General features: G+C 39.4%; 1 protein-coding gene across 1 annotated transcript in view; it reads right to left on the bottom strand.

Moving 5' to 3' along the window:
* The window catches only part of LIN9 (lin-9 DREAM MuvB core complex component), a 107067-nt gene extending 83064 nt beyond the window's left edge, over positions 1-24003 (bottom strand). The window contains exons 1-6 of the mRNA XM_024130686.3: positions 23899-24003; positions 16761-16793; positions 15237-15331; positions 13638-13742; positions 2910-3043; positions 1517-1642 (exon numbers count right to left, since the gene is read on the bottom strand). Of these exons, the coding sequence (XP_023986454.1) occupies positions 1517-1642; positions 2910-3043; positions 13638-13742; positions 15237-15331; positions 16761-16793; positions 23899-23977 (572 nt within the window). The 5' untranslated portion in view covers positions 23978-24003. The remainder of the gene's footprint in view (positions 1-1516; positions 1643-2909; positions 3044-13637; positions 13743-15236; positions 15332-16760; positions 16794-23898) is intronic.
* Positions 24004-24761: the final 758 nt, after the last annotated feature.

Raw genomic sequence — 24761 nt, forward strand, 5'->3', positions numbered from 1 at the left:
TCATTTGTATCCTGCACATTTCCTGTTAAGCTCCTTCTTGGTATTTTATTTTACTTTTCTTAAGGATATTTGGAAAAGTATATTGTATCAATAATTTGTAGTGTACCTCAACTTCCTCAGAGAAAAGAAAAACTATAAACTTTTGTTGAAAATAAAGACTTCATTTCAACTATTAATTTACCTTGATGAAGTAAAGGACTATAAAATTCAACAATGTTATGGTAACATAAGAGAGAATAAATTAATAAGAGAAATATTATGATGACAAACAAACTGCAGAATTATAACTTAACAATAAAATAAGGAGTGACTAATATCTCATTCTGACAATAATTAGAAACAGTGTGGCTTAATTTACTCAAACATGTAAAGTCACAGCAAAAAGCCCCCAAATGGCCTAAAGTAATTACCAAAGACCAAAAATTACCTGTATGAAACACACTAACATATCACATTTTGATTTGTTCTTATAAATGAGGGAAATATTTAAAACATCAGCAGCAATGTCATCTTTCAATACAAGGGATAAAATAAAATACTACCAGTTCAATGAAAAGTTCTCCTTGAATTTCAGTACTATCTACAGAAATCATGAAAACTAAATTCCGTACCTACTTGTCCAAGTCACTTTATAATTCCAAGTCTTCTCTGAATTTCCCCACCATTTAAACTGAAAAAGTCTTACACATGCTTTTACTAGGCAGACAGACATAATATGAGACTAATGATAGTATACTGCAAAATTTCACTCAAAAGTAATATAAGGTTTTCTGATGTGTTAAGAAAGCAAGATAACACTAGAAAAGGAAAAGCAGTTTAACACAAAAAGTAATTCTCAGGAAGTAAGAATATATATTGGATATATTCACTTGATTTGTTTTTTTGTTTGTTTGTTTTTTTTTTTTTTTTTTTTTGTGGTACACGGGCCTCTCACTGTTGTGGCCTCTCCCATTGCGGAGCACAGGCTCTGGACGCACAGGCTCAGTAGCCATGGCTCACGGGCCCAGCCGCTCCACGGCATGTGGGATCTTCCCGGACCGGGGCACGAACCCATGTCCCCTGCATCGGCAGGCAGATTCTCAACCACTGCGCCACCAGGGAAGCCCTTGATTTGTTTTTATATAAAGTAAAACATGCATTTGTGGAAAGGTTCTTGAGGTGATAAAAAGAGTTTTACAAAAGGTAATAACAATGTATGCATAACCTTATAGCCTCATTAAATGATTTTTAGTGCATTCTTAAATATTTTTTGGAACATAGAGGAGCATAGATAATATGACAAAATTATGTTCAAAGACTGTGACCTGAACAAAAATGAAATTGTTCATTTAATTATAAGATGCATAAGTATAAAAAGCAGCTACATTAATGTTGGTCAGTAGGATATATTTAACATATAACTATTCTGGAAAGTTGTGTTTTGGTACTAGTCCTTTTGAAGATGAAAAAGTCAATATGGTAATGATACTACCAACTAATTTATTAATTTTACTTTAAATAAAAACATTATTTTTACCTCCGTGGTTTCCCCATAAGCCGCCTGATTTTTCCCCATTCTACTCTTGTTAACTTTCTTGTTTTCAAATTAGGAAAAGATTCCTTTAGACACACACAGAAGTCATTGTCGCCTTCAAAAAGTGGTCTGTAAAACAGAAATGGTATTTTAATAGTTAATATACAATGTGTTACTTAAGAGCCATAATATTCAAAACATGCATTCCAATTTTCAACATATGAATCACAAGATGCCAAACTTTCACTTCTACCCAAAACAGGCACAAATTCCAAGTGTTAAAATTAAACTAAATCCTTTGCATTTACGAAACAAATAATGTGTAAAAGTTACTCAAGAAATACTGTCTGTGCTTGAGACTCCAAGAGACACTGATTTTTGTTAAAAATCTCCTGTAGGAGTCTATCCTTCCAGAGGTTATCTTGGCATTATCATTATATCTGGTGAGGATAAACAATGTTAGCTACAAAATATCTTTGTCCCAAAAGTAACACCATCACCAGGGAGTTCTCTTTGAGAGTAAATCAGCTTTAGAAAACTGGGGGACTCCAGAGGGTTAGATTAGTTCTTGGGAAATCGAGAACTCGGATCATACTAGGACACCCTGAGAGCTCTCTTAAGCCTAAGAAAAAATTTGTGGACAAAAATAAAACAATTTTATTCATGAGTTTGGGAAACCAGGAACCAGTCTCAGCAATGACACATGAATGTCTTGGGCTTAAATATGAATGTTCATGAGGTTCACAAGGTTCAGAGTAGGCAACTGGTGAAAGCAGAGAAAGGAAATAAAGATAAGCAGTCAGCAAAGCAAGCACCACTGACTGGCATGGATTAGATAAGATTAGATTGTGGTGGATGAGGAATCAGAATTTTTCCTCAATAAATTCTGTTGTTGAATAATTGCATTTCACCCAAACCTCTTACTATGTTCTACTTAAACATTTACGTATAACTAAAATGCATAAATATCATCCCCCAAATAGAAAGACTCATAAAAATCTTCCTGAATCACTTTTACCATTAATAACTGTTTCTCTACTATTATACTAGCATTTAAAATCTCAAGATTTATAAAACAAGTCCCATTCACTACAAATAATGGTGCTTTGTTTTTAGGGTATCTCCACTCCATAGTCCTTGTAAATTATAATATGGAGATTATACTTTCATTTGATTTTTCAGAAAAACATATAACAACTTCTTCCCCAAAAGGGGGAGGAGGGAAGAAAACTATGAAAAATGGAAATGGATCAAACTAGAATGAGGAATAGAAAAAGAAATTCAGGAAAAAAAACAGAATCAAAATAGACCTCTAGAAAAGGTTGAGGCTTTTAACATTTGAAAATCTTAAACTTCTGGTTCAAATGATACTTGTGATATGAGCCATGATACATACTTATCTATATTTGAGTAGAACCACTCATATATGCACCACTTATGTGCTTTGGGAAGCTTGAGTAAGTTACGTAATCGAAAACCAATCTTCTGTGAGGCCTTCTTATCTGGTGTTGACATTGTTGCTGTAAATTTCTGTACAATAAAAAAAAGAGATTAATTACAGTTCCATTAAGTAAAAATGAACATCTATAACACTGAATACATTTGTAAAAAGGCAGATTATGGTAGGTACTCAAAAAGATTCAACAATATACAAAATGAAAATTTTTGTTATTATTTAATAAATATACATTCTGATTATTTCTTGCAAAGTTAAAGCCTCCAATTTCATAACATATTTTGACAAGGAGGGTGAAATATTTGCCCCCGCCACATTTGCACTACAGTGTAATTTCAATTTAGGTATGCAGGAAGAAGATACTTGTGAAAAATATTTCTAGAGTTCTAGGGCCAGAAAAGACCAGTAAGGACTCTGACACTATTGTGAGAGACAGAGTGAGAGCGAGAGAAAGAACCTGCAGAAAATATCACTCATTTGTATGAACTTTAAAAATGTTTGGAAAGATGTTTTGTACTCATGGATTGGAAGAATATTGTTAAAATGTCCATAATACCCAAAGCAATCTACAGATTCAATGCAATCCCTATTAAAATTTCAATGGCATTTTTCACAGAAATAGAACAAGCAATACTAAAACTGTTATGAAACTACAAAAAAACATGAATAGCCAAAATAATCTTGAGAAAAAAGAACAAAGCTGGAGGCATCATGCTCCCTGATTATAAACTATATTACAAAGCTACAGTAATCAAAACACAATGCGACTAGCATAAAAACAGACACATTAGAGCAATGGAACAGAACTGAGCCCAGAAATAAATGCATGCATATATGGTTGACTGATATTTGACAAGGTAACCAAGAATACTCAATGAGGAAAAGACAGTCTCTTCAATAAATGGTGTTGGGAAATGGTTTTCACGTGCAAAAGAATGAAACTGGCTTCCTGTCTTACACCACTCATAAAACTTAACTCAAAATGGATTAAAGCTGTAAATGTAAGACCTGAAACCATAAAATTCCTAGAAGAAAACATAGGGAAAAATCTCCTTGACACTGGTCTTGGCAATAATTTTTTGAAGGTGACACCAAAAGCAAAGGTAACAGAAGCAACAATCAACAAGTGGTACTACATCAAACTAAAAAGCTTCGCATCGCAAAAGAAACAATCAACAAAATGAAAAGGCAGCCTACAGAACGAGAGAAAATGTTTGCAAATCATATATCTGATAAGAAATTAATACCCAAATAAGTAAGAAACTCATAGAACTCAACAACAAGAAGACAACCTGATTAAAAAATGGGCAGAGACGCTGCATAGACAATTTTTCCAAAGAAGACACAAATGGCTAACAGGTACATGAAAAGGTGCTCAACATCACTAATCATCAGACAAATGCCACAGTGAGATATAACCTCACACCTGTTAGAATGGCTGTTATCAAAAAGGCAAGAAATAACAAGTGTTGGAGAGCATGTGGAGAAAAGAGAACCCTGTGAACTGTTGCTGGAAATGTAAATTGGTGCAGCCAGTATGCAAAACAGTATGGAGGTTCCTCAAAAAATTAAAAACAGAAGTACCACATAATCCAGCAATTCTAACTCTGGGTGTTTATCCAAAGGAAATGAACTATCTCCAAAAGATACATGCAGGGCTTCCCTGGTGGCGCAGTGGTTGAGAATCCGCCTGCCGATGCAGGGGACACGGTTTCGTGCTCTGGTCCGGGAAGATCCCAAAAAAAAAAAAAAAAAAAAAAAAAAAAAGATACATGCAGCCCCATGTTTGTTGCAGTATTATTTACAATAGCCAAGACATGGAAACAACCTATACATCCACTGACGAATGAAGAAAATGTGGTGTGTGTATATATATATATAAAGAGAGAGAGAGAGACAGAGAGACAGAGAGGGAGAGAGAGAGAATATTATTCAGCCATAAAAAAGAAGGAAATCTTGCCATTTGTGACAACATTGATAGGCCTTGAGGACATTATGCTAAGTGAAATAAGTCAGACAGAGAAAGACAAACACCATATAATTTTACTTATATGTGTGACCAAAAAAAAAATTACCTCCCTCCCCACAAAAAACCCAACTCAATAGATCCAGAGAACAGACTGGTGGTTGCCAAAGACAGGGGTAGGGAGGCAAATGAAATGGATAAAAAAAGGTCAAAAGATACAAACCGCCAGTTATAAAATAAATAAGTCATGAGGATGTAATGTACAGAATGGTGACTATACCATACTGTATACCTGAAAGTTGCTAAGAGAATAAATTTTTAAAGTTCTCATTACAAGAAAAATATTTTTGTAACTACGGTAATGGATGATAACTATAGTAGACTTACTGTGATGATCATTTCACAATATATACAAATACTGAAATCATCATGTATACCTTAATATAATATTATATGTCAATTATATTTCAGTTTTTAAAAAGCTTAAAAAACACCATCAGAACATCAAAAGAATACAACACAACCAAGTGGAATTCATTCATGTCAAGAATACAAGGATGGGCCAGTATTAGAAAACTATTAATGTAATCCGTCATTATTAATAAATCAAACAATAAAAGTCATATGATCACCTCCACTGATGCTAAAAACACTTGATAAAATTCAATATCCATTAAAAAAAAACTCTTAATGGAATATAAAAGTAGACAAAATGACTAAAAAACCATGATATACCAAAAGTTAAATGATACAGCTAAAGTAGTACTTGAAGGGAAATTTAATTCATTGGGTAAATGCCTATATTAGAAAAAAGGAAAAATTTCAAATAAATAACTTATCCTTCCACCTTAAGAAACTAGAGAAAGAAGAAAACTCAAAGCAAGCAGAGGAAGAAAATAATAAAAATTAGAACATAAATAATAGAAAGAAAAAACAGAAAACCAAGAGAGAAAAATCAATAAAACCAAAAGTTCTTTGAAAAAAATCAACAAAATTGACAAACCTTTAGCAATACTGACCAAGAAAATAAAAATAGATGAACACTTTCTTAACCTTCAAAACACATTTCTCCCCATTCCAATCGAAAGGTCAGTATCGGACTTCCCTGGTGGCACAGTGGTTAAGAACCCACCTGCCAATGCAGGGGACAAGGACTCGAGCCCTGGTCCGGGAAGATCCCACATGCCACGGAGCAACTAAGCCCGTGCACCACAACTACTGAGCCTGCACTCTAGAGCTCGCAAGTCACAACTACTTAGACCTCGTGCCACAACTTCTGAAGCCCGTGCACCTAGAGCCTGTGCTCCGCAACAAGAGAAGCCACCGCAATGAGAAGCCCACACACTGCAAAGAAGAGTAGCCCCCGCTCGCCAAAACTAGAGAAAGCCCGCATGCAGCAATGAAGACCCAACGCAGCCAAAAATAAATAAATAAATAAATAAATAAATATTTTTAAAAAGAAAGGTCAATATCATATTCAATGTTAAAATTCTAAAAACATTCTCATTAAAGTGAGGAATATGACAAAGATGTTGATTATACCCCTATTTTTGACACTGTTTTGATGGAATTAGCCAATTAAACAAAAGGAATAAAATTGTAAAGGAGAAGACAAAATTACCATTATTTGCAGGTGATATGACTCCCCCAGAAAACTCAAGAAAATCAATTATAACCATTAAAAGGAATAAATTAATAAAGTGGGAGAAAACAAAGTTGTTATACAAAAATCTCTATTTAAAAAAATCATTATCGACTGAACTGCCCCAGAGCCCGAGGGGAGGGCGGACACACTGAGGCTGCCGGCTCTGGAGGGGCCCCACCAACCGAAGCCGCGACAGTCCTTGGGACCCCGGGCCAGTAGTTTCTACAAGTAACTTAAAGACAAAATGGAAAAACAAGGAGGTTTGTGCCTGAGATCATGCTGATGTGAAACCAGGATGGCCACCTTGTGCCAGATCATTCATCCTGGGGTAAGCCAGCTGCCATGTCATGAGGACACTCAAGCAGCCCTAAGGAGAGATCCATGTGGCAAGAACTGAGGCCTCCTACCTACAGCCACGAAATCAAATTATCAATGCCTGAAGGAGACTGACCAGAGGCCCAAGGACACAGGAAATATCAAGGTCATTACACAAACATCAGCCCCACAGAACCCCTAAAGCCCAGATCCTGAAGAAGCAAAAGAGGAGATAAACTGCCTCAAAAGGGATATTAGTCATGTATACTCCCTGCAAGAGTACATCAAAGGGTTTGTTTCCACTGATGATGACAAGAGATGCTACAATGGTACTTTAAGTTTTCAGTATAATGGAAAATAAAGCAAAAGAAAAAACAACATTATCAGGACTTCCCTGGTAGTGCAGTGGTTAAGAATCCACCTGCCAATGTAGGCGACACGGGTTCAAACCCTGCTGCAGGAAGATCCCACATGCCGCAGAGCAACTATGCCAGTGCACCACAACTACTGAGCCTGTGCTCTAGAGCCTGTGAGCCACAACTACTGAGCCCGAGTGCCACAACTACTGAAACCAACGCACCTAGAGCCCATGCTCCACAACAAGAGAAGACACTACAATGAGAAGCCCGCACACCGCAACTAGAAGCCCACACACCACAACAAAGAGTAGCCCTTGCTCGCCGCCACTAGAGAAAGCCCATGCGCAGCAACAAAGACCCAACGCAGCCAAAAATAAATAAATAAATAAATAGATAGATAGATAAATAGATAGATAAATAATTATCTTTTCTATATATCAATGAGAACAAATCAAACAGAAGAAATATCCTGTTTATGACAGCAAAAACAACAAGAACAAAAAGTATTAAACACCTACGAATATACTTAAGAAATGTGCAAGACTGACATGGAAAAAAATTTTAAAGTCTACTAAGGGGTACTAAGGCTTGAATAAGTAGAACTACAACCAGTTCTTGGATGGGTAGTACCAATGTTACAAGTCATAACCCCAAAATTAATTTATAATATTAGTTCAACATCAAAGAAAATCCCAACAGAATTTTTTCCTAGTCAAGTTGATTCTGAAGTTCATATGGAAAAATAAATGTGCAAGTATACTTAGGAAAATCTTAAAAAATGATAAGTAATAATGTTATAGCAGAGATTAAAACACAATATAAAGTCACATTAAAACAATTTGAGGGACTTCCCTGGTGGCGCAGTGGTTAAGAGTCCTCCTGCCAATGCAGGGGACATGGGTTCAATCCCTGGTCCAGGAAGATCCCACATGCTGCGGAGCAACTAAGCCTGTGCGCCACAACTACTGAGCCTGTGCTCTAGAGCCCATGAGCCAAAACTACTGAGCCCATGTGCCACAACTATTGAAGCCCATGTGCCCTAGAGCCCGTGCTCCGCAACAAGAGAAGCTACCACAATGAGAAGCCCACGTGCCGCAACGAAGAGTAGCCCCCGCTCACCACAACTAGAGAAAACCCATGCGCAGCAACGAAGACCCAATGCGGCCAAAAAATAAATTAAAAAAAAAAAAGTTGACACAAGCACATACAGAGACACACTAGATATAAAGAGATAGAAAGTCTAGAAATAGGGGTTTCCCTGGTGGCGCAGTGGTTAAGAATCCGCCTGCCAACGCAGGGAACATGGGTTCGATCCCTGGTCCAGGAAGATCCCACATGCCACAGAGCAACTAAGCCCGTGCCACAACTACTGAGCCCACGCGCCGCAACTACTGAAGCCCTCGTGCTCTAGGGCCCATGTACCACAACTACCGAAGCCTGTGCTCTGCAACAAGCCACCGCCAAGGAGAAGCTCACACACCAAAACGAAGAGTAGCCCCCACTTGCCGCAACTAGAAAAAGCCTGCGTGCAGCAACGAAGACCCAATGCAACCATAAAAAAACAAACAAACAAACAAAAACTTAAAGAAAAAAAAGAAAGTAACTTGGTCTTCCCCATTTGAATTCTTTAAAAAAAAATTCTAGAAATAATCCCAAATATATACAGGAATATAGCTTGTCATGCAGCAGCATTATAAACCAATGTATAAAAGATGGATTGTTCAGTAAATGTTACCCAGGACAACTAAGTAGTCCTCTAGGAAAAAAATTTGGTTGCAGTCTTACCTCATTCTTTACTCCAAAATAAATTCCAGATGGATTGAAGATTTAAACATTTTTTTTAATGAAATAAGAAATATAGAGAGAATTCTAAAACTATAAATGTTAGACTAGGGAAGGTCTTTCTAATCAGAAAATCAATGTCATTAAAAGGAAACACAGCTATATTTGACCCTTAGAATTTTTTTCAGTCCTCTATGGTGAAAAATATAGAAACAAAGCACAAGACAAACTACAAACTGTGAAAAAAATTATAACCACTATGAACAGCCAAAGGGCTAATATTCTTAATATATATAAAATTCTTACAAACTAATAAGAAAATGACCAACAATCTAATAAAAAACAGGAGAAAGACAAACAGTTTAGAGCTAAGGAAAGAAAGTTTGTAAACATATATGAAAAGTATCTCACCATCACTCATAGATGACATGCCAACTAAGACAAGTGAGATGCTATTATGAGATTAGCAAAAATCTAGATGTTTAGTTATATACTGAGTTAACAAGCATTAGGTAAAATAGGCACTGTGATATATTACTGGTTGAAAGTATAAGCCAGTACAATTTCTTTGGAGAATAATTTGGCACTACTTTAAAAACTTTAAATGTGCATATCCTGTGATCCAGCAATTCCACATTTTAGCCATCTGCCCTAGAAAAACACTTGCAAATTTATACAAATATGTTTGGGATGTTCACTACAGCATTGTTTGTAATAATGAAAACTTAGAAACCACTTGAATGCCCATAAAATAGGAGAATTTATAAATAAATTATGGTATAAGATTGACTACTACAAAACAGTAAAAAGAAATGAAATATTGAAGATGTCTAACTAAATCAGTGAGCATGGCCAGATCTCAAAAACAGACTTTTGATTTCACCGCAGGGGGCCCGGGTTTGATCCCTGGTCAGGAAACTAAGACCCCCTGCAAGCCGCGAGGCAAAAAAACCCAAAAGAACAAATGAACCAAACCAAACCAAAACAAAAAAAAACACTTTTGAGTGAAAAAATAAATTACAGAATGATGCCTGATACAATATCATGAAAATAATACTACAAATGTAATTTTAAAACTACATACACAAAACAATACCATATATTTTCTATGAATACATATATAAAGGTTTAGAAGTATTAAAAAGATCTAAAAGGATAATCAAACTACAGTGGTTGGTTACCAGTGGAAGAGGGAAGCAGATCTGGAGGGTAGGTGAAGGTCAAAATTAACTTTTTATTTTTTAGTATAAAACTTTACTTAGGAAAAACTGTAGATTTATAGAAAAGTTGCAAAGATAATACAGAGGTTCCATATGCCCTTCATCCAGCTTTCCCTAATGTTAACATCTTATATAACCATGGTTTGTCAAAACTAAGAAATTAACATTCGTATAATACTATTAACTAAACCACAGACTTTATTTGGATTTCTCCAGTTTTTCCATTAATGTCCTTTTTCTGTCCCAGAATCCAATTAAGGATACCACATTGTACTTAGAAAATTAACTTTTTAATGTAAAAAAAAATTATATGTCATGAGTCATTTAGCATAAATAACCAAATTATTATAAAGTATTATTATCAGAAAGAGTGCTATTTTTATTTCTACTGAGTTACTGACCCAAGTTCTAAAATAGGGTATTGGTGCCTCATTGCATATAAAACTGTATTAAAGATTCCTCTGTTGAGTATGAGGAAATATATTCAATCTGTTAGTGGAAATATAAATTATTACAACTTTTATAAATAGATTATTAGGTAGTATCTTCCAAAGTTTAAATGTAAATACCCTTGTAGCAATTACACTTCTAAGGGTTTATTCAACAAATGGAAAATGGACAGTGACTGCTACCGATTTTTTTCGAGATGATGAAAATGTCCTAAAATTGGTTGTAGTGATAGTTGCACACCTCTGTGCATATATTAAAACGACTGAATTGTATGCTTTAAATAGGTAAATTGTATGCTATGTTAATTGTATCTCAATAAAGCTACAACAAAAAAAGTAGACCTCTGAAGACAGGCTGCCTGCCATTTAGTATCGGCTTTCACTTATTAGCTTTGTGATCTTGAACAAGAAACTTCTCTGTCGACTTCTCTGGTGGTGCAGTGGTTAAGAATCCACCTACCAATGCAGGTGACATGGGTTCGAGCCCTGGCCCGGGACTATCCCACATGCCATGGAGCAACTAAGCCCGTGCGCCACAACTACTGAGCCTACGCTCTAGAGCCCGAGAGCCACAACTACTGAGCCCACGTGCTACAACTACTGAAGCCCATGGGCCTAGAGCCCATGCTCTGCCACAGCAGAAGCCACCGCAGTGAGAAGCCTGCGCACCTCAACAGAGTAGACCCTACTCGCTGCAACTAGAGAAAGAAAGCCTGTGAGCAGCAGCGAAGACCCAGTGCAGCCAAAAATAAATAAATTAAAAAAAAAAACAAAAACCTTCTCTGTGTCTGTTTTCTCACCTGAAAAATGGGAAATAAGAAAATAGTAACCTAACTCATGGGGGGTTTGAAGATTAAATCAAATTAATACATATGAAGTGCTTAGAACAGGATCTGGCACATACTAAGTACTGAATAAACATTGGTTTTTAACAATTTTCCAGCTCTGAATATAGTGCTCTTTAAACAAACACAAAGATAGAATACACCAGATTTGAGGCTGTGACTAGGAGAGTAAGGGAACAACGCATATCATGTAAATGAAGATTGAAAGAACTAGGCATGTTAGGACTAGAAAAGAGAAAACTCAGAGGATATAAAATTTTTTCACATAGTTAAAGAAGTCTCATATCATGTCTGTCCTATGTTATATTTGTTCTGTATTGCTCACAAGTAGAAAGGCCTTTGTGAAACAGTCCCAGAAGGAATGATATGCACCTGGGGAGGAGGGCTTTGGATAGACTTAGAGCAGGATGGTTTCATATCACAAAGGCCAGAGTTTTCTGTATGTTTGAAAATTTCCTAGTAAATAGTTGGAGGGAAAAAAAAGAACTTAAAAAAAAATCCACACCTCTGGAAATTTAAAATATCTAAACAGAGTTAAAGCATCCAAATTATCCTAATAACACAGCTCTTCTAAAATCAATACAAGAAATAGTTGTTGACTATTCTTGTATTCATTCAACCTTGTATCCGACATCTACTGCGCCAAGCAATGCACACTGTGTATTAGTTTCAACTGGGTCAAATTTTTAAATTGAATTTTAGATGCTTATGCACACTTGTCCTTGATGTTAAAAAGTTCATATATTTTTGTTCATTTTACAGAGAATGAAAATTTTTTTTTTTTTTTTTTCCGGTACGTGGGCCTCTCACTGTCGTGGCCTCTCCCGCTGCGGAGCGACGCGCAGGCTCAGCGGCCATGGCTCACGGGCCCAGCCGCTCCGCGGCATGTGGGATCTTCCCGGACCGGGGCACGAACCCCGTGTCGCCTGCATCGGCAGGCGGACTCTCAACCACTGCGCCACCAGGGAAGCCCGAAAATATTTTACTATTTGAAATGATTATAAAGGTATGTAAAAGTTCTTTGGTTTTTTTTTTTTTTTGGTAAGGGCATATTGCTGGTAATACCTTTAATTAATTTGATGTCAAATCCTTGGTTGAGAAAATTACCTCTACTGTGATACATCCTACTGGAAAATGTTATAACACTTTTGAAAAAAAAATGAATGGGAAGTAGGGAATAACTATATCAAAAATTATACATTTCATAGGAGAAAATTATTGTATTCTTTTTTTTTTTTTCTTTTTTTTGCGGTACGCGGGCCTCTCACTGTTGTGGCCTCTCCCGTTGCGGAGCACAGGCTCCGGACGCGCAGGGTCAGCAGCTGTGGCTCACGGGCCCAGCCGCTCCGCGGCATGTGGGATCTTCCCAGACCGGGGCACAAACCCGTGTCCCCGGCATCGGCAGGTGGACTCTCAACCACTGCACCACCAGGGAAGCCCTAATTATTGTATTCTTAAAGTTAATATTTCCTTATCTAATTTTCATTCATTGCTTTGATTCTTACATGTCCACTATAATTTTTCTTTAAAAGATGTCAAAATGAAAAAGGAGATATGATTTCATGCTCTATATTTTCCTCTTTTGGATAAAGGAAGTCTTCAACATACTTCACTCAATGACAAAGTAAAATGAGTTTTCCCCTCTGATTTCCATGCAAACACCAAGCTGATTCCAATTTGCCAAATCCATTTGCTGAATGTCCACTATCTCCATGCTTAAAAAAAGAGTGTGCATGGGAATTCCCTGGAGATCCAGTGGTTAGGACTCCGTGCTTCCACTGCAGGGGGCACAAAATCCTGGTTCAATCCCTGGTCGGGGAACTAAAATCCCACATGCCTTGTGGTGCGGCCAAAAAAAAAAAAAGAAGAGTGTGCATTTGTAAGACTGAGGACTGGCTTTCTACACTGGCTTAAAGTCCACCAATAAAATAATGCCCTGTTTTAGGTAACTAAAATAGGAGTTGAGCTGAAGTACTGATTTAAAGAACTTGTTACTCAAAATGTCGTAGAACAATAAATGTAAACTTTATTATACTGAGCGATCGCTCACTTCCTTTCAATGAAACAAAATTTTAGCACACACATACCTGTGGAACCATTGCCACCCTCTGATTTCTTTTAGGTGACCTTGTATTTATTTGTCTGTCATCTTCATCAGAAAAGAGCCGACTTCGTTTTGAATTTCTGAAAGGCTATGACAGAAATTTTTTTATTTAATGAAAAGGCCAAACACCTGTCATTTTTGTTCCAAAACACAATTCTATACTTGGAAAATACAGCTAACTCCGAATTATCAGCAGTATTAAAGGATGAAGAATGGGTAATAGAAAGCACACAAATAATTTCAGATTTTAGAAAGTAGAAAGATACATATGTATGTAATTTGTTTAGAAATGAAACACCTAGCTGTTTATTAAAACTAGAACCCAAGTCTTCTTCGTATAGTGAACTGGCAGTCTTGAATGTTGAAGATAGGAAAATTAAGCTCTGGAAATTCTAGTTCTCATTATTTTGGCGCTTGGATTAATACCAACCAGTTGGGTGTTTCACCTGATAGGTCTATTGGATAGGGCTGAGTTGGGACAAAGTTACTAGATCACTTTAGAGAGTAAATCGAAATGTATATAATATACTAGATCCGCTGTCAAAAACTGTTGACAAATTTCCATTTGCAAGTAAAATATAAGATACCTATAACATACTTGATAAGTGCATGCAGAACTAAAAAATTTTAAGCATCCGAAGTACATCACACACTTAAGGATTTATAATATGAAAAATTTTACAGTCCATCCTAGGTTCAGAGGCCTAATAGGGAAGAACAACAGAAATAATATCCCAAGAGCACCCACATCATTTTTCAAATCCTTCTCCCACCATTCAAGACAGTTCCATGCCTACTTAGAACTGAAGCAGATGCAGCAGGCTAGCAACATATGGGAAGCATCCAACTGGGTCAAGGCTAGAGGTATGGACTGGTGAAATTAAACCCACTGAGAGTCTCAACACTGCAGAGCCCTGACAGGAAGTCCCTTCTACCCTGCTCCCCTCCTCTGACCATGGGCAGAGAGGAGGAAGAGAATGATGGTGACAGAAATGATAACAGCATGGAGAGTCCTGTACACTCACTGTGGCCAGCTGCCCAGGCTACTGACAGCTACTGTCTAACCTAGCTCCAGGCTTGTTTCATGATTGACCCCTAAAATTTCCTGGCTACCTGGCTGGGCAGGGGAGGAAGAGAGGCCCCGAAAATTGTTAGTCACGCCAATTATATGCTCATCTCTACTTCCCACCCCTAAATGCATTTATTCTTGACTTACACAAGATTTCAGTATCCTACCACTTACTTATATATCTTTTTGTAGGGACCAGAGCCAGGTACAATCTTTTTATTTAAAAAAAAACTATTAAAAGTAAGATTTCGGGTTGTTGGAGTTTTTTGGGTTTGCCTATTTAAAGAAACTACAATTACTTAACAAATGCTTAATGATGAACAGATTATCACAGGCTATAGATTATTTATCTACATATGATCAAATACTGTTCAATGACACTTAATGACACAAATGCTTGGAGTTGGGGAAAACCCTTGGAAAAATTTATAGTGCTGTAAGAATGTGCACATGACAATAATACAGACAATTTAGCTATCATATTCTAAAGAGTAAGAAAAACTAATTCCTTACCATTTCCACAGCAGAGCCTGTATTCCTGCCTTTCCAAACAGGTGTTTTTTGTAAAGAGCTGTACTTTTCATTCCATGTGTTAGATAAGCTTCCCTCTGTAATAAATAATTATTAATGATATTTAAGTTTAGTTCAAAGGATTTCATATTATAAACATGGCCTTTTTAATAACAGCAATATATCTGAAATATTTACAAATACGGAAAAAATATACTGACCATAATAATTTTAGTTTATTACAAATAAAAAAATCTTTTCTGTATTTTTTTTGTCAAACTCACTAAATAATTTGACAAGGCAATGCTACTTGAAAGTATTACATTTTCATATTAAAACATGTGTGGCTTATTTCATTTTGTTTTTCAATAATTTCTCTATTCTTATTTGCCAAGAACTACCTCAGTACAATCTGACTGAAAGCAGGCAAGGAAAAATGGGAAAAGCTCCTTTAACCTTGAATTTAGAGCATATTCTGCTTCAACGTGTAAAACACTTGATATCCAAAAATGAAATATGTGCGTTTTTTTCCTTAATTCAAAGAAACGTCTTCAGAGTTGTATGCAACCAGAACAAATCCGATCAAGTTACCGATTAAGCGTGTTATGAAAATAAAGAAGGCGAGTTTAATGTTTACAAAAGGGATATGTTTATTTAGAGAGAGATATAGAAAACTGGGATGAATATACACAAGATAGTTAGTTTTATTTCCTTCTAATCACCTGAAAGCATTTTCTAATTTTTGTATAAAAAATTTATATCACTTCTATGTACTTTCTTAAAAAGAGAAATGGCTTTAATATTGGGAGAAAAAAATTAGGGGAATACTTTTTCAGACATATATTTTAATAAGTACAAAAGAAAAGAGATGGGATGGGGTTGATCCTGCTAGGCAAATAAATTAGGGTAATCCTGGAAGATAAGTGTTCTCAAGCCAGAAGGACTTAATATGGTAGCTCACCAATCCAAAGTGTAATACAGTAGCTTTAAAAACTGAAAGTACTAATGAACCTTTGAGAAGATTTACATTGGTTCCAAATTTACTTATCCAGTAGAATCTTGCTCAAGAGATAAAATCTCAAAATAAATTATATTAAGAGGATAGGTCTAACGTACTTACACAAAGAAACAGCGAGACCAAGGAACATGTCTAACTTTTTCTCAGAAAAAAATACTATCATTCATTTATTTCAAGAGACTTGCATTACTACTTAGAAGACAAGATTCTTAAAAAACAAACAATTATGTAAAAATACAGCTTAGCCCAGTTGTTTAATAAATGATTTAACTCTAGTAAGAAATGTCTGGAATGTTTAGTTAGAAAGTTCTTTAATCAATAATTCTAGGGGGAGAAAAACCAAGGGACGATTCCCCATATGAACTTATTATCACCAGTGAAAACCAATATTTAAAAGCTATAATGAATCATAACTTAGAAAGAAAAGAGAAATACTATATCTAAATAAATTTAATGAAATAAATTCCTAGTTTGTGTCATTCCTAAAAGAATCATGCTATGATTCTTACCTTTTAAACTGACAAGGGCTTTCGCTGAAGAGCCTGCAATGAAAACAAATCAGTATTACTTCATAATCAAAGTGAGAGAAAAAGAACTTGGTTTAGGGTTAAAAGTGATCCATTTAGTTTTAGCAATGTTGAAGTGACAGTGGAATGTGCAATTAGAAATAACTAGTAGGGCTTCCCTGGTGGCACAGTGGTTGAGAATCTGCCTGTCAATGCAGGGGACATGGGTTCGAGCCCTGGTCCGGGAAGATCCCACATGCCACGGAGCAACTAAGCCCGTGCATCACAACTACTGAACCTGTGTTCTAGAGCCCGTTGCTCCGCAACAAGAGAAGCCACCACAATGAAAAGCCTGCACACTGCAACGAAGAGTAGCCCCTGCTCGCCGCAATTAGAGAAAGCCCGTGCACAGCAACGAAGACCCAACACAGCCAAAAATAAATAAATTAAAATAAATAAATTTATAAAAAAAGAAAAAAGAAATAACTAGTAGACAATTCAAGCTATTGACCAAAACTCAGACAATGTAAGGAAGAACTGGAGATATTTGGGAGTCTTGTTTGAAGTTGTGAGAACTGGAGACCTTCCCAACAGAGAAAAATGTAGAAAGAGAGGTAAGAGGAAGAGTAGGGACAGAAGTGATTTTGGATCCTCATCCAGAAGTGTGCTGGAGAAGGAAAAGAGAAAGGGAATTGACATTTATTGAGGCAAAGATCAGAAGTGGTAATAGAGTGGGGAAAACAGAAAATGGAAATGATCCAGGGACTGTCATAGCAGACAGTAAGTCCCCTGGAAGTCTAGAATGCAGGTATGTGCAACACTTAAAGATCCAAGCTGGATTAGGGAGCTGGAGGGGTTCACTGACTAAAACAGTGCATATCAGAATAACCAGGAAGCTCCTCATACATGCAGATACTGTATGATTAAAAAAGGCCCTCAGGGGATTCTGTTGCAGGTACCCCTCAGGCCCATTTCGAGAAACACTGGGCTACAGGTTCTGGTGTAAATAAAGGATAGGATCTATAGGTGAGGGGAAGTAGGAGAATTGATAGGGAAAGAAGTTTTTTTTTTGGTTTTTTTTCGGGGGAAAGAAGTTTTTAAGAGAGAGGGGGAGCACTAAATTGAAAACCTCAGAATTGGATAGGTATACTGCAAAGAAGTTCAAGTCATTTGAAAAATAATAAAGTATGATCTCTCTCACTTACATGTGACATCTTAAAAAAAAGCAATAAAAGGGAATTCCCTGGCAGTCCAGTGGTTAGAACTCCACACTTTCACTGCCGAGGGCCTGGGTTCAATCCCTGGTCGGGAACTAAGATCCCACAAGCTGCGTGGCATGGCCAAAAAATAATAATAATAATAAATTTTTTTAAATTAAAAAAACAAAAAAACCTCACCAAACTCACAGATACAGAGAACAAATTGGTGGTTGTCAGAGGCAGGGGGTGGGGGATAGGCAAAATAGGTGAAGGGGGTCAAAAGGTACAAACTTCCAGTTATAAGATAAATAAGTTCTGGGGATGTAATGTAAAGCATGATAACTATAGTTAACAATACTGTATTATATATTTGAAAGTTGCTGAAAGAACAGATCCTAAAAGTTTTCATCACAAGAAAAAAAATTGTAACTGTGTGGTGATTAGTAGTTAGTAACTAAACTTACTGTGGCAATTGTTTTGCAACATATACAAATATCAAATCATCATGCTGTACACCTAAAACTAATACAATGTTATATGTTAATTATATCTCAATAAAAGAAAATAAATTAACAGGGGAATAAAACCTTTCTATGCTCCAAAATAGAAATTATCCACATAATTATTAATGAGCAAAACCTCCCTCTTTAAATTTAAAAAACTGTTTAGAACACCTTTTTTTCTTTTACTATAGTCAAATTATTATTTCTTATCATTCCTCATTTTTAAATTTGTTTTATTTTAGAACCAGCTATTTCTCATCTCAGTTACTATGACATCCGTTTATGTTTAAAAAAATATAATCTAAGACCAGGCAGTAGTGATGTTATTTGAAAGGTTAGCCTTTTACTTACATTGAGAAAAGACAGATTTGTAAGTGGCTTGTTAAAAATGTCTGTCAACATCTATAAGGAGCCAGTCCAGTATGACATTACACAAAACACAAAAATAAATAAATAAAAGATGATCTCAGGGAATAAAGTAAGATAGAAGAACATGAACTAAGTACAAAAATCAGAGAAGACAGATGAATTCTCCTTGGTTTTTAACAAAAGCAGCAATGATTTACAACTCACATAAATGGACAACAGGCGTTAAATGAGAAGTAACAGATAAAGTATCATGGTTCTGACTATGAAACATTTTTATGTATCTCAGATCTCTAAACCTCAACTGACTTCTCTGCAAGGCAGTATGAGAGGCTTGTCGGACAACCCACCAACATCAAAGCCACTCTTGCTTTCCCCCCTACTCTCCTGCCTAGATGTGGAGAATGGTTAATAGGACACGTTAACAGCTTCTGGATGGCAAAGTGAAGTTTAATGACCAAAGGCAGTAAAGTTGTAAGGGGAAAAGTGGGGGAGAGAGGCCATAAAGCCTTGCTAAGAAGCCTCAAAAAATACAACACAACTGGGAAAGCAGCAGTAGTAGACAGGGCACGATGTGTCAATGTAGCTACCAAGAAAAACATGGTTCATTTGAGAAAAAGTGGTAACCATTCATTCATTCAGTGAATATGTGTAGAGTGCTGACTGCATTCTGGCCCCTGCTCTAGTCACTGGGGATACTGACAGCATGCAAAACAGACAAAGTCGAGGCTCCTGATGCTCTTCTGGAATTTACATTCTAGCGAAGGGGAAACAAACACACACACACATATCACGAGATGATAAGCACTACTGGAAAAAAAAATAAGGCAGGATAATAAGGACAGGGAATGTGGGGTGGGAGTTGGTGGAGGGAAGACTATTTCTCTATAAGGTGCTCATGATTAGCTTCTCTGAAACGTGATATTTGAGCAGAGATCTGAAGGAAGAGGTGTGAGTTGTAAGGATATTCATTCCTGCTCCAAGAAGGCAGGGACTGTATCTTGCAGTCTCTGACCTACCACCTTTAACCTTCTTCCCTTCGTGAGAGATAGTATAGTACAGTGGTTAAGAACACAGATGGAGACTAGCTGTGTTTGAATCTTGGCTCTGCCACTGTCTTACTGTGTTATCTTAAGCAAGTTACTTAACCTCTCTGTGTGCTACTTATTCTTCTTTTGTAAAATGGGGATTAAATGAGTTAGTATATGTAAAAGTGCTTAGAGAAAAATGCACACAGTACATGACTAATTTTCAGACCATGCTTATTGTTTGTATTATTTTGATCAATCAAAAAAAAAGATTAGGTTAAGAACATGTATTTTACAGGCAGGTGAATTCAATTAAGTTAGACTCCTGCTTTAACCGGGTGTGTTCATTCATTCAACATATATTCACTGAATACCTGCCACAGCACTATTCTAGGGACTGGGGTTAACTGAAGGAAAAGCTAGACAAAGCCTCTGTTCTCAGGGAAGTTTACACTGTAGTGGGAGGAGACATACAATAAACAAGTATATAAAATGACAGCTACACTGGTGGCAGCTGCTGTAAAGGAAATAACCAAGGGATCGCAGCGTGGGGAGTAACTAACTTTACACAGGGCGGGTAGGGAAGGCTTCTCTGAGGAGGTAACATGTGAAAAGGACTAGCCATGAGAGGACAGGGGGGCAAAGCAATGAGTCAGGCTGGTAGAAACAGCAGGTAAAAAAGCCCCGAGGTAGAACATCTAGAATATTCAAGGAAGGGTGGGGGCATTATGTTTGGGAAGTCACTGGCAAGAGAAGGGTGGTTATGAAAAAAGAACAGAGAAGTAAGCCAGCCGTCATGCATGGAACTGGAACGCAAGCATGAAGAAAAACAGAAATGGCACCTTCTCTGGTGGGGCTTCTAACCAAAGCTAACCAAACAATCACAGTAACGAACGTAAAGCTGCAACTGTGACAGCTGCCACTAAGAAATTACACAGTGGTATGAAAGATTTAATAAGATGTATTATTTGTCAGGGAGGACAGAAGCTTAAAATGGGATCTAAAGGATAAGTAGCACTTAACTGGAAGAGAGAGGAAGGAAGAGCATTCCAGGCAGAGAGAACAGCATGTGCAAAAAAGAAAGCCTAGTGAGTATAGGGAATGAAAAAGGTCCAATTTAGTTCAAAAGGATAGAATGCGAGGAAGAGTGGTACAAAATGTAGCTGGAGAGGTGGGGAATGGCCAGAACACAAAGGGTCTTGTAGATAGTAAAGTGTTTTCAGCAATAGGATGACATACATACATTCTGAAAGGATCACTCTGGCTGTGTGTAGGTTGGGGGGGAGGGTTTGGGTGGTGGATTGATGGGAGGCTGAAGCGATTAATGCAGAAGAGATGGTGACAGCTTGGACCAGGATGAAGGTGAGAAGTAGGTAAAATCGAGACATTTAGAAGGTAAAAGTTACAAGATTCAGTGAAGGCTTAATTATGGGAAGTGTGGAAGACACCTCTATCTAGGTTTCAGCTGACTGCACAGCGGAGCCATTCATTACGACCAGAACCACTGGAAGTATCTCTGTTCTGCAGTAGGATAATGAGGTAGATCTTGAACCCATAAAGTCTGAGGGGCCTCTGCGGCATCTGAGAGAAGACGTGAAATGGGCAAGAGATATTAAGCACAGAAGCCCAGAGGAAAGATCTGGGCTGAAGATAGCCTCAGCTACCTCATTAGTAAGAGTACTTACCTCAACTGGAATGAGGATTAAATGAGCAAATGTATACAATATGCTCTGCACAGCACCTGGTTCATAGTTAGTACTAAATAGATAGTAGCTTTTATTATTGATAATGTTATACTAACTATTGGATAACTTACAAACTAGCCCCCTTGACTAAAACTGGCAAATAAACATATCGCTACTTCTAGTATCAAACTGAAATCACTTCTGCTGCAGTTTCATTAACCATGCCTCTTACCCTACATTCAATTCCATATAAATTAAGCATTCATATATACCTGATTTATGGCACTGTGTGACAAACCAGGTAAAGCAATCGCTGCTTTCAACCAGCTGTGGTCAAGCTAAACAAGACATATATCGCACAAGCTAAGGTGCACGCCCACACACACCCTAGTGTACCAGAGATGTCACAAAGCAATATGAATGATTATCTTATATAGCTGGAGAGAGTAGCTGTAATTTGAACCCTAGTATGAGTCCCAAGTGTCTGCAAAGAACCAGAGTAAATCCTCAATAAATGTTTAATGATAATGAGCAAATATTCTAAATGACAGTTATCTAGTGGGTGGGACTTCCAAGAGGTGATATAAACCATCTTTACGACAAAGAGAGCAAGGACTTCCAGATGACGAGCACATTGTGTTTAGCAGGCCCACCTTTATTTAGGAGCATCCTAAATCACAATCGACTACTGTATTCTCCAAATAAGAAACAATAAAATTCATTGGTGGCCTACGGCTGTGCCTTATCCAATACAGTAGCCGCTAGACACACATGACTATTTAAACTTAAATTAACAAAAATCAAACGAAACTTAAAAGTCACTCTAGCCACATCTGAAGAGTTCCATAGCCACATATGGCTAAGTGGCTACCCTACTGGACATCGCAAAACAGAACATTTCCATCACTGAGAAAGTTCTACTGGAATTCCGTGCTGGTCTAGAGCAAATTTAAAACACAAACTCTCTTAATACAACTTTTCACCAGATTGGCAACTTGAACTTTCAACTTTACAGCACATTAAGAATATACGACCCGGGCTTCCCTGGTGGCGCAGTGGTTGAGAGTCCGCCTGCCGATGCAGGGGACGCGGGTTCGTGCCCCGGTCCGGGAAGATCCCACATGCCGCGGAGCGGCTGGGCCCGTGAGCCGTGGCCGCTGAGCCTGCGCGTCCGGAGCCTGTGCTCCGCGACGGGAGAGGCCACAACAGTGAGAGGCCCGCGTACCGAGAAAAAAAAAAAAAAAAAGAATATACGACCCCACAAGGAAAACAGAATTGGCTGTATTCAGTTCTCACTTTAAAAGTGTCTTGCACAGATAAATTTAACAGTTGTTTCTATTACACTAAAAACTCTCACAAATGATATACATAAACTGAATAGTGAGTGTGCATCAGGACCCATCTGTAATTAACTGAAAAATGTGCCTTTATCTTGTATACTTTATATCAATACAATATTGTAAATTACAAAATTAAGTTCTGTTGTGCTTAAACTACAGAATTAGTGCTTTTACTTACTAAACCCAAGTGAGCATCCACGCCTGAAATGGCAAGATGAGTAAACGTGGTTAAAGGAGGCAATGCACAGGGTGGGTGTCAGGAAGAGTACTGAATATGCCTGTGGTGATGGTCACATCCATGCGTAAAGGTACCCCCGTGATTCCTAAGACACATACGCAGAGAAGGAAGTCTGCGGGATGGGGGCTGCCTGAACACTTGTGTACCCAGTCTGGATTATCTCTGGAAAGGTCCACAGCCACCTGTGGTCCCAGGGGAAGGGGTCAGCCCTTTGACACGGAAATGCTTCCAGGGGTGGACACACCGGAGGAGGGAGGGGAGGGCAGTGATGATCACAAGTGCGTGCAGCGGCAGGAACTGTGACAGGACAGGATCAGAGGCCGGGACAAGAAGGAGAGCTGTGACCACCCCCTCCCCAGCCCGAGCCCTTCCCGGCCCCCGAAAGCGAGTTACATAACCCCGCCAGGCGTCTCTCCGCGCCGGGCGAGCGGTGCAGGCGGGGAGGACAGCCCCCGCGGCCGGCGGTCGCTCTTCCCCCACCGCGGCCGGGGGCCCGAGCCGGGCCAGGAGAGCAGCCACCGCCTCCGCCCCGCCCGGGCTGGGCCCCCGGGCTTTCGGTTTCCGGCCCTGGCTCTCACACAACCCCACAAACCAATACACAGACACCATAACAAAGGCGGCGACGCGGCGGCAACACCGGGGTGGAAGGACTAGGGGACCACAGCGGGGCTGGCAGTCAGCCCACTTGCCCGGCAGAGGGCACGGCCGCCCGTCCCGGCCGGATGCAACCCGGGAGCAGGCGGACGGCGGGAAGAGTGGGGGTGCTTTGAGGTGCTACTCACTCTCGTCAGGCAACTGGTCGAGCTCCGCCATCTTGAACGAGCCGCGCCGCTTTTTCAAAGGCTGCCCGCCGCGGTGCATTGTGGGGCGGAGACTGTCTTTGCGAGGGAGGTTCGAATGCGGAGCTCGCTGCCCGCGGTGCGGCGCACCGCGGCGCTACTCCCGCTGCTGCCGGCTGAGGCGGGCCCGGCTCCGCCCGCGCCTGCCCGGGGAGGGGGTGCCGCCGAGTGGGGCCGCGCCTCGCCCCTCCGCTCCCGCCCCCGGCCGGGCCGGAGGGAGGGGGAGGGAGGCCGCGCCGCCAGGCCCGTCTCGCACCGCCCCTACCTGGGCCCGGCGCCGGAGCGCGGGGAGAGCGGGGGGAGCGGCGCGAGCTGCCGTGTCCCGCCCGGCCCGGCTCCCGGTCCGCGCCGCCCGCCCCCTCCGGGGCTCGCTCCCGGCGCGCGTTTCGAGTCTCGCGCTGCAGCTGCGGGAACTGCAGGCTGTTTATTCCGAGTGGGGAAAAGGAGGGAAGGTGGGAAGGAGGCCGCGGCCGGCTGAGGAGGGGGCAGGGGGGCAGGGAGGCGGCACCTGTAGGCCCGGCGCGGGGGGAATCCCCAGGTTCTCGGCCGCGTTCCCCTAGGGGGTTCTACCCGAAGTAAAATTTTCGCGGCTCTCCAAGCCCACGTTTCTCCGGCGTCTCCATCCCCTCCTTTCTCCGGAGAGCTGGGGGAGGGCCGGGGAGGAGGGCTCAGGCCGCGGCAACCACGCAGCTTGCCCGCCCAGGACTCGCGGTGCCCGCAGCCCCTCGGGAGCCTGGGCCACCCCTCCCGAATGCCGGAACCGGAGTTGCGTGGAGCTCGGAGGAGAGACCTTGAGAGGTCATGAA

Source organism: Physeter macrocephalus, chromosome 4 (genome assembly GCF_002837175.3).
Source record: "Physeter macrocephalus isolate SW-GA chromosome 4, ASM283717v5, whole genome shotgun sequence".
Taxonomy (NCBI): domain Eukaryota; kingdom Metazoa; phylum Chordata; class Mammalia; order Artiodactyla; family Physeteridae; genus Physeter; species Physeter macrocephalus.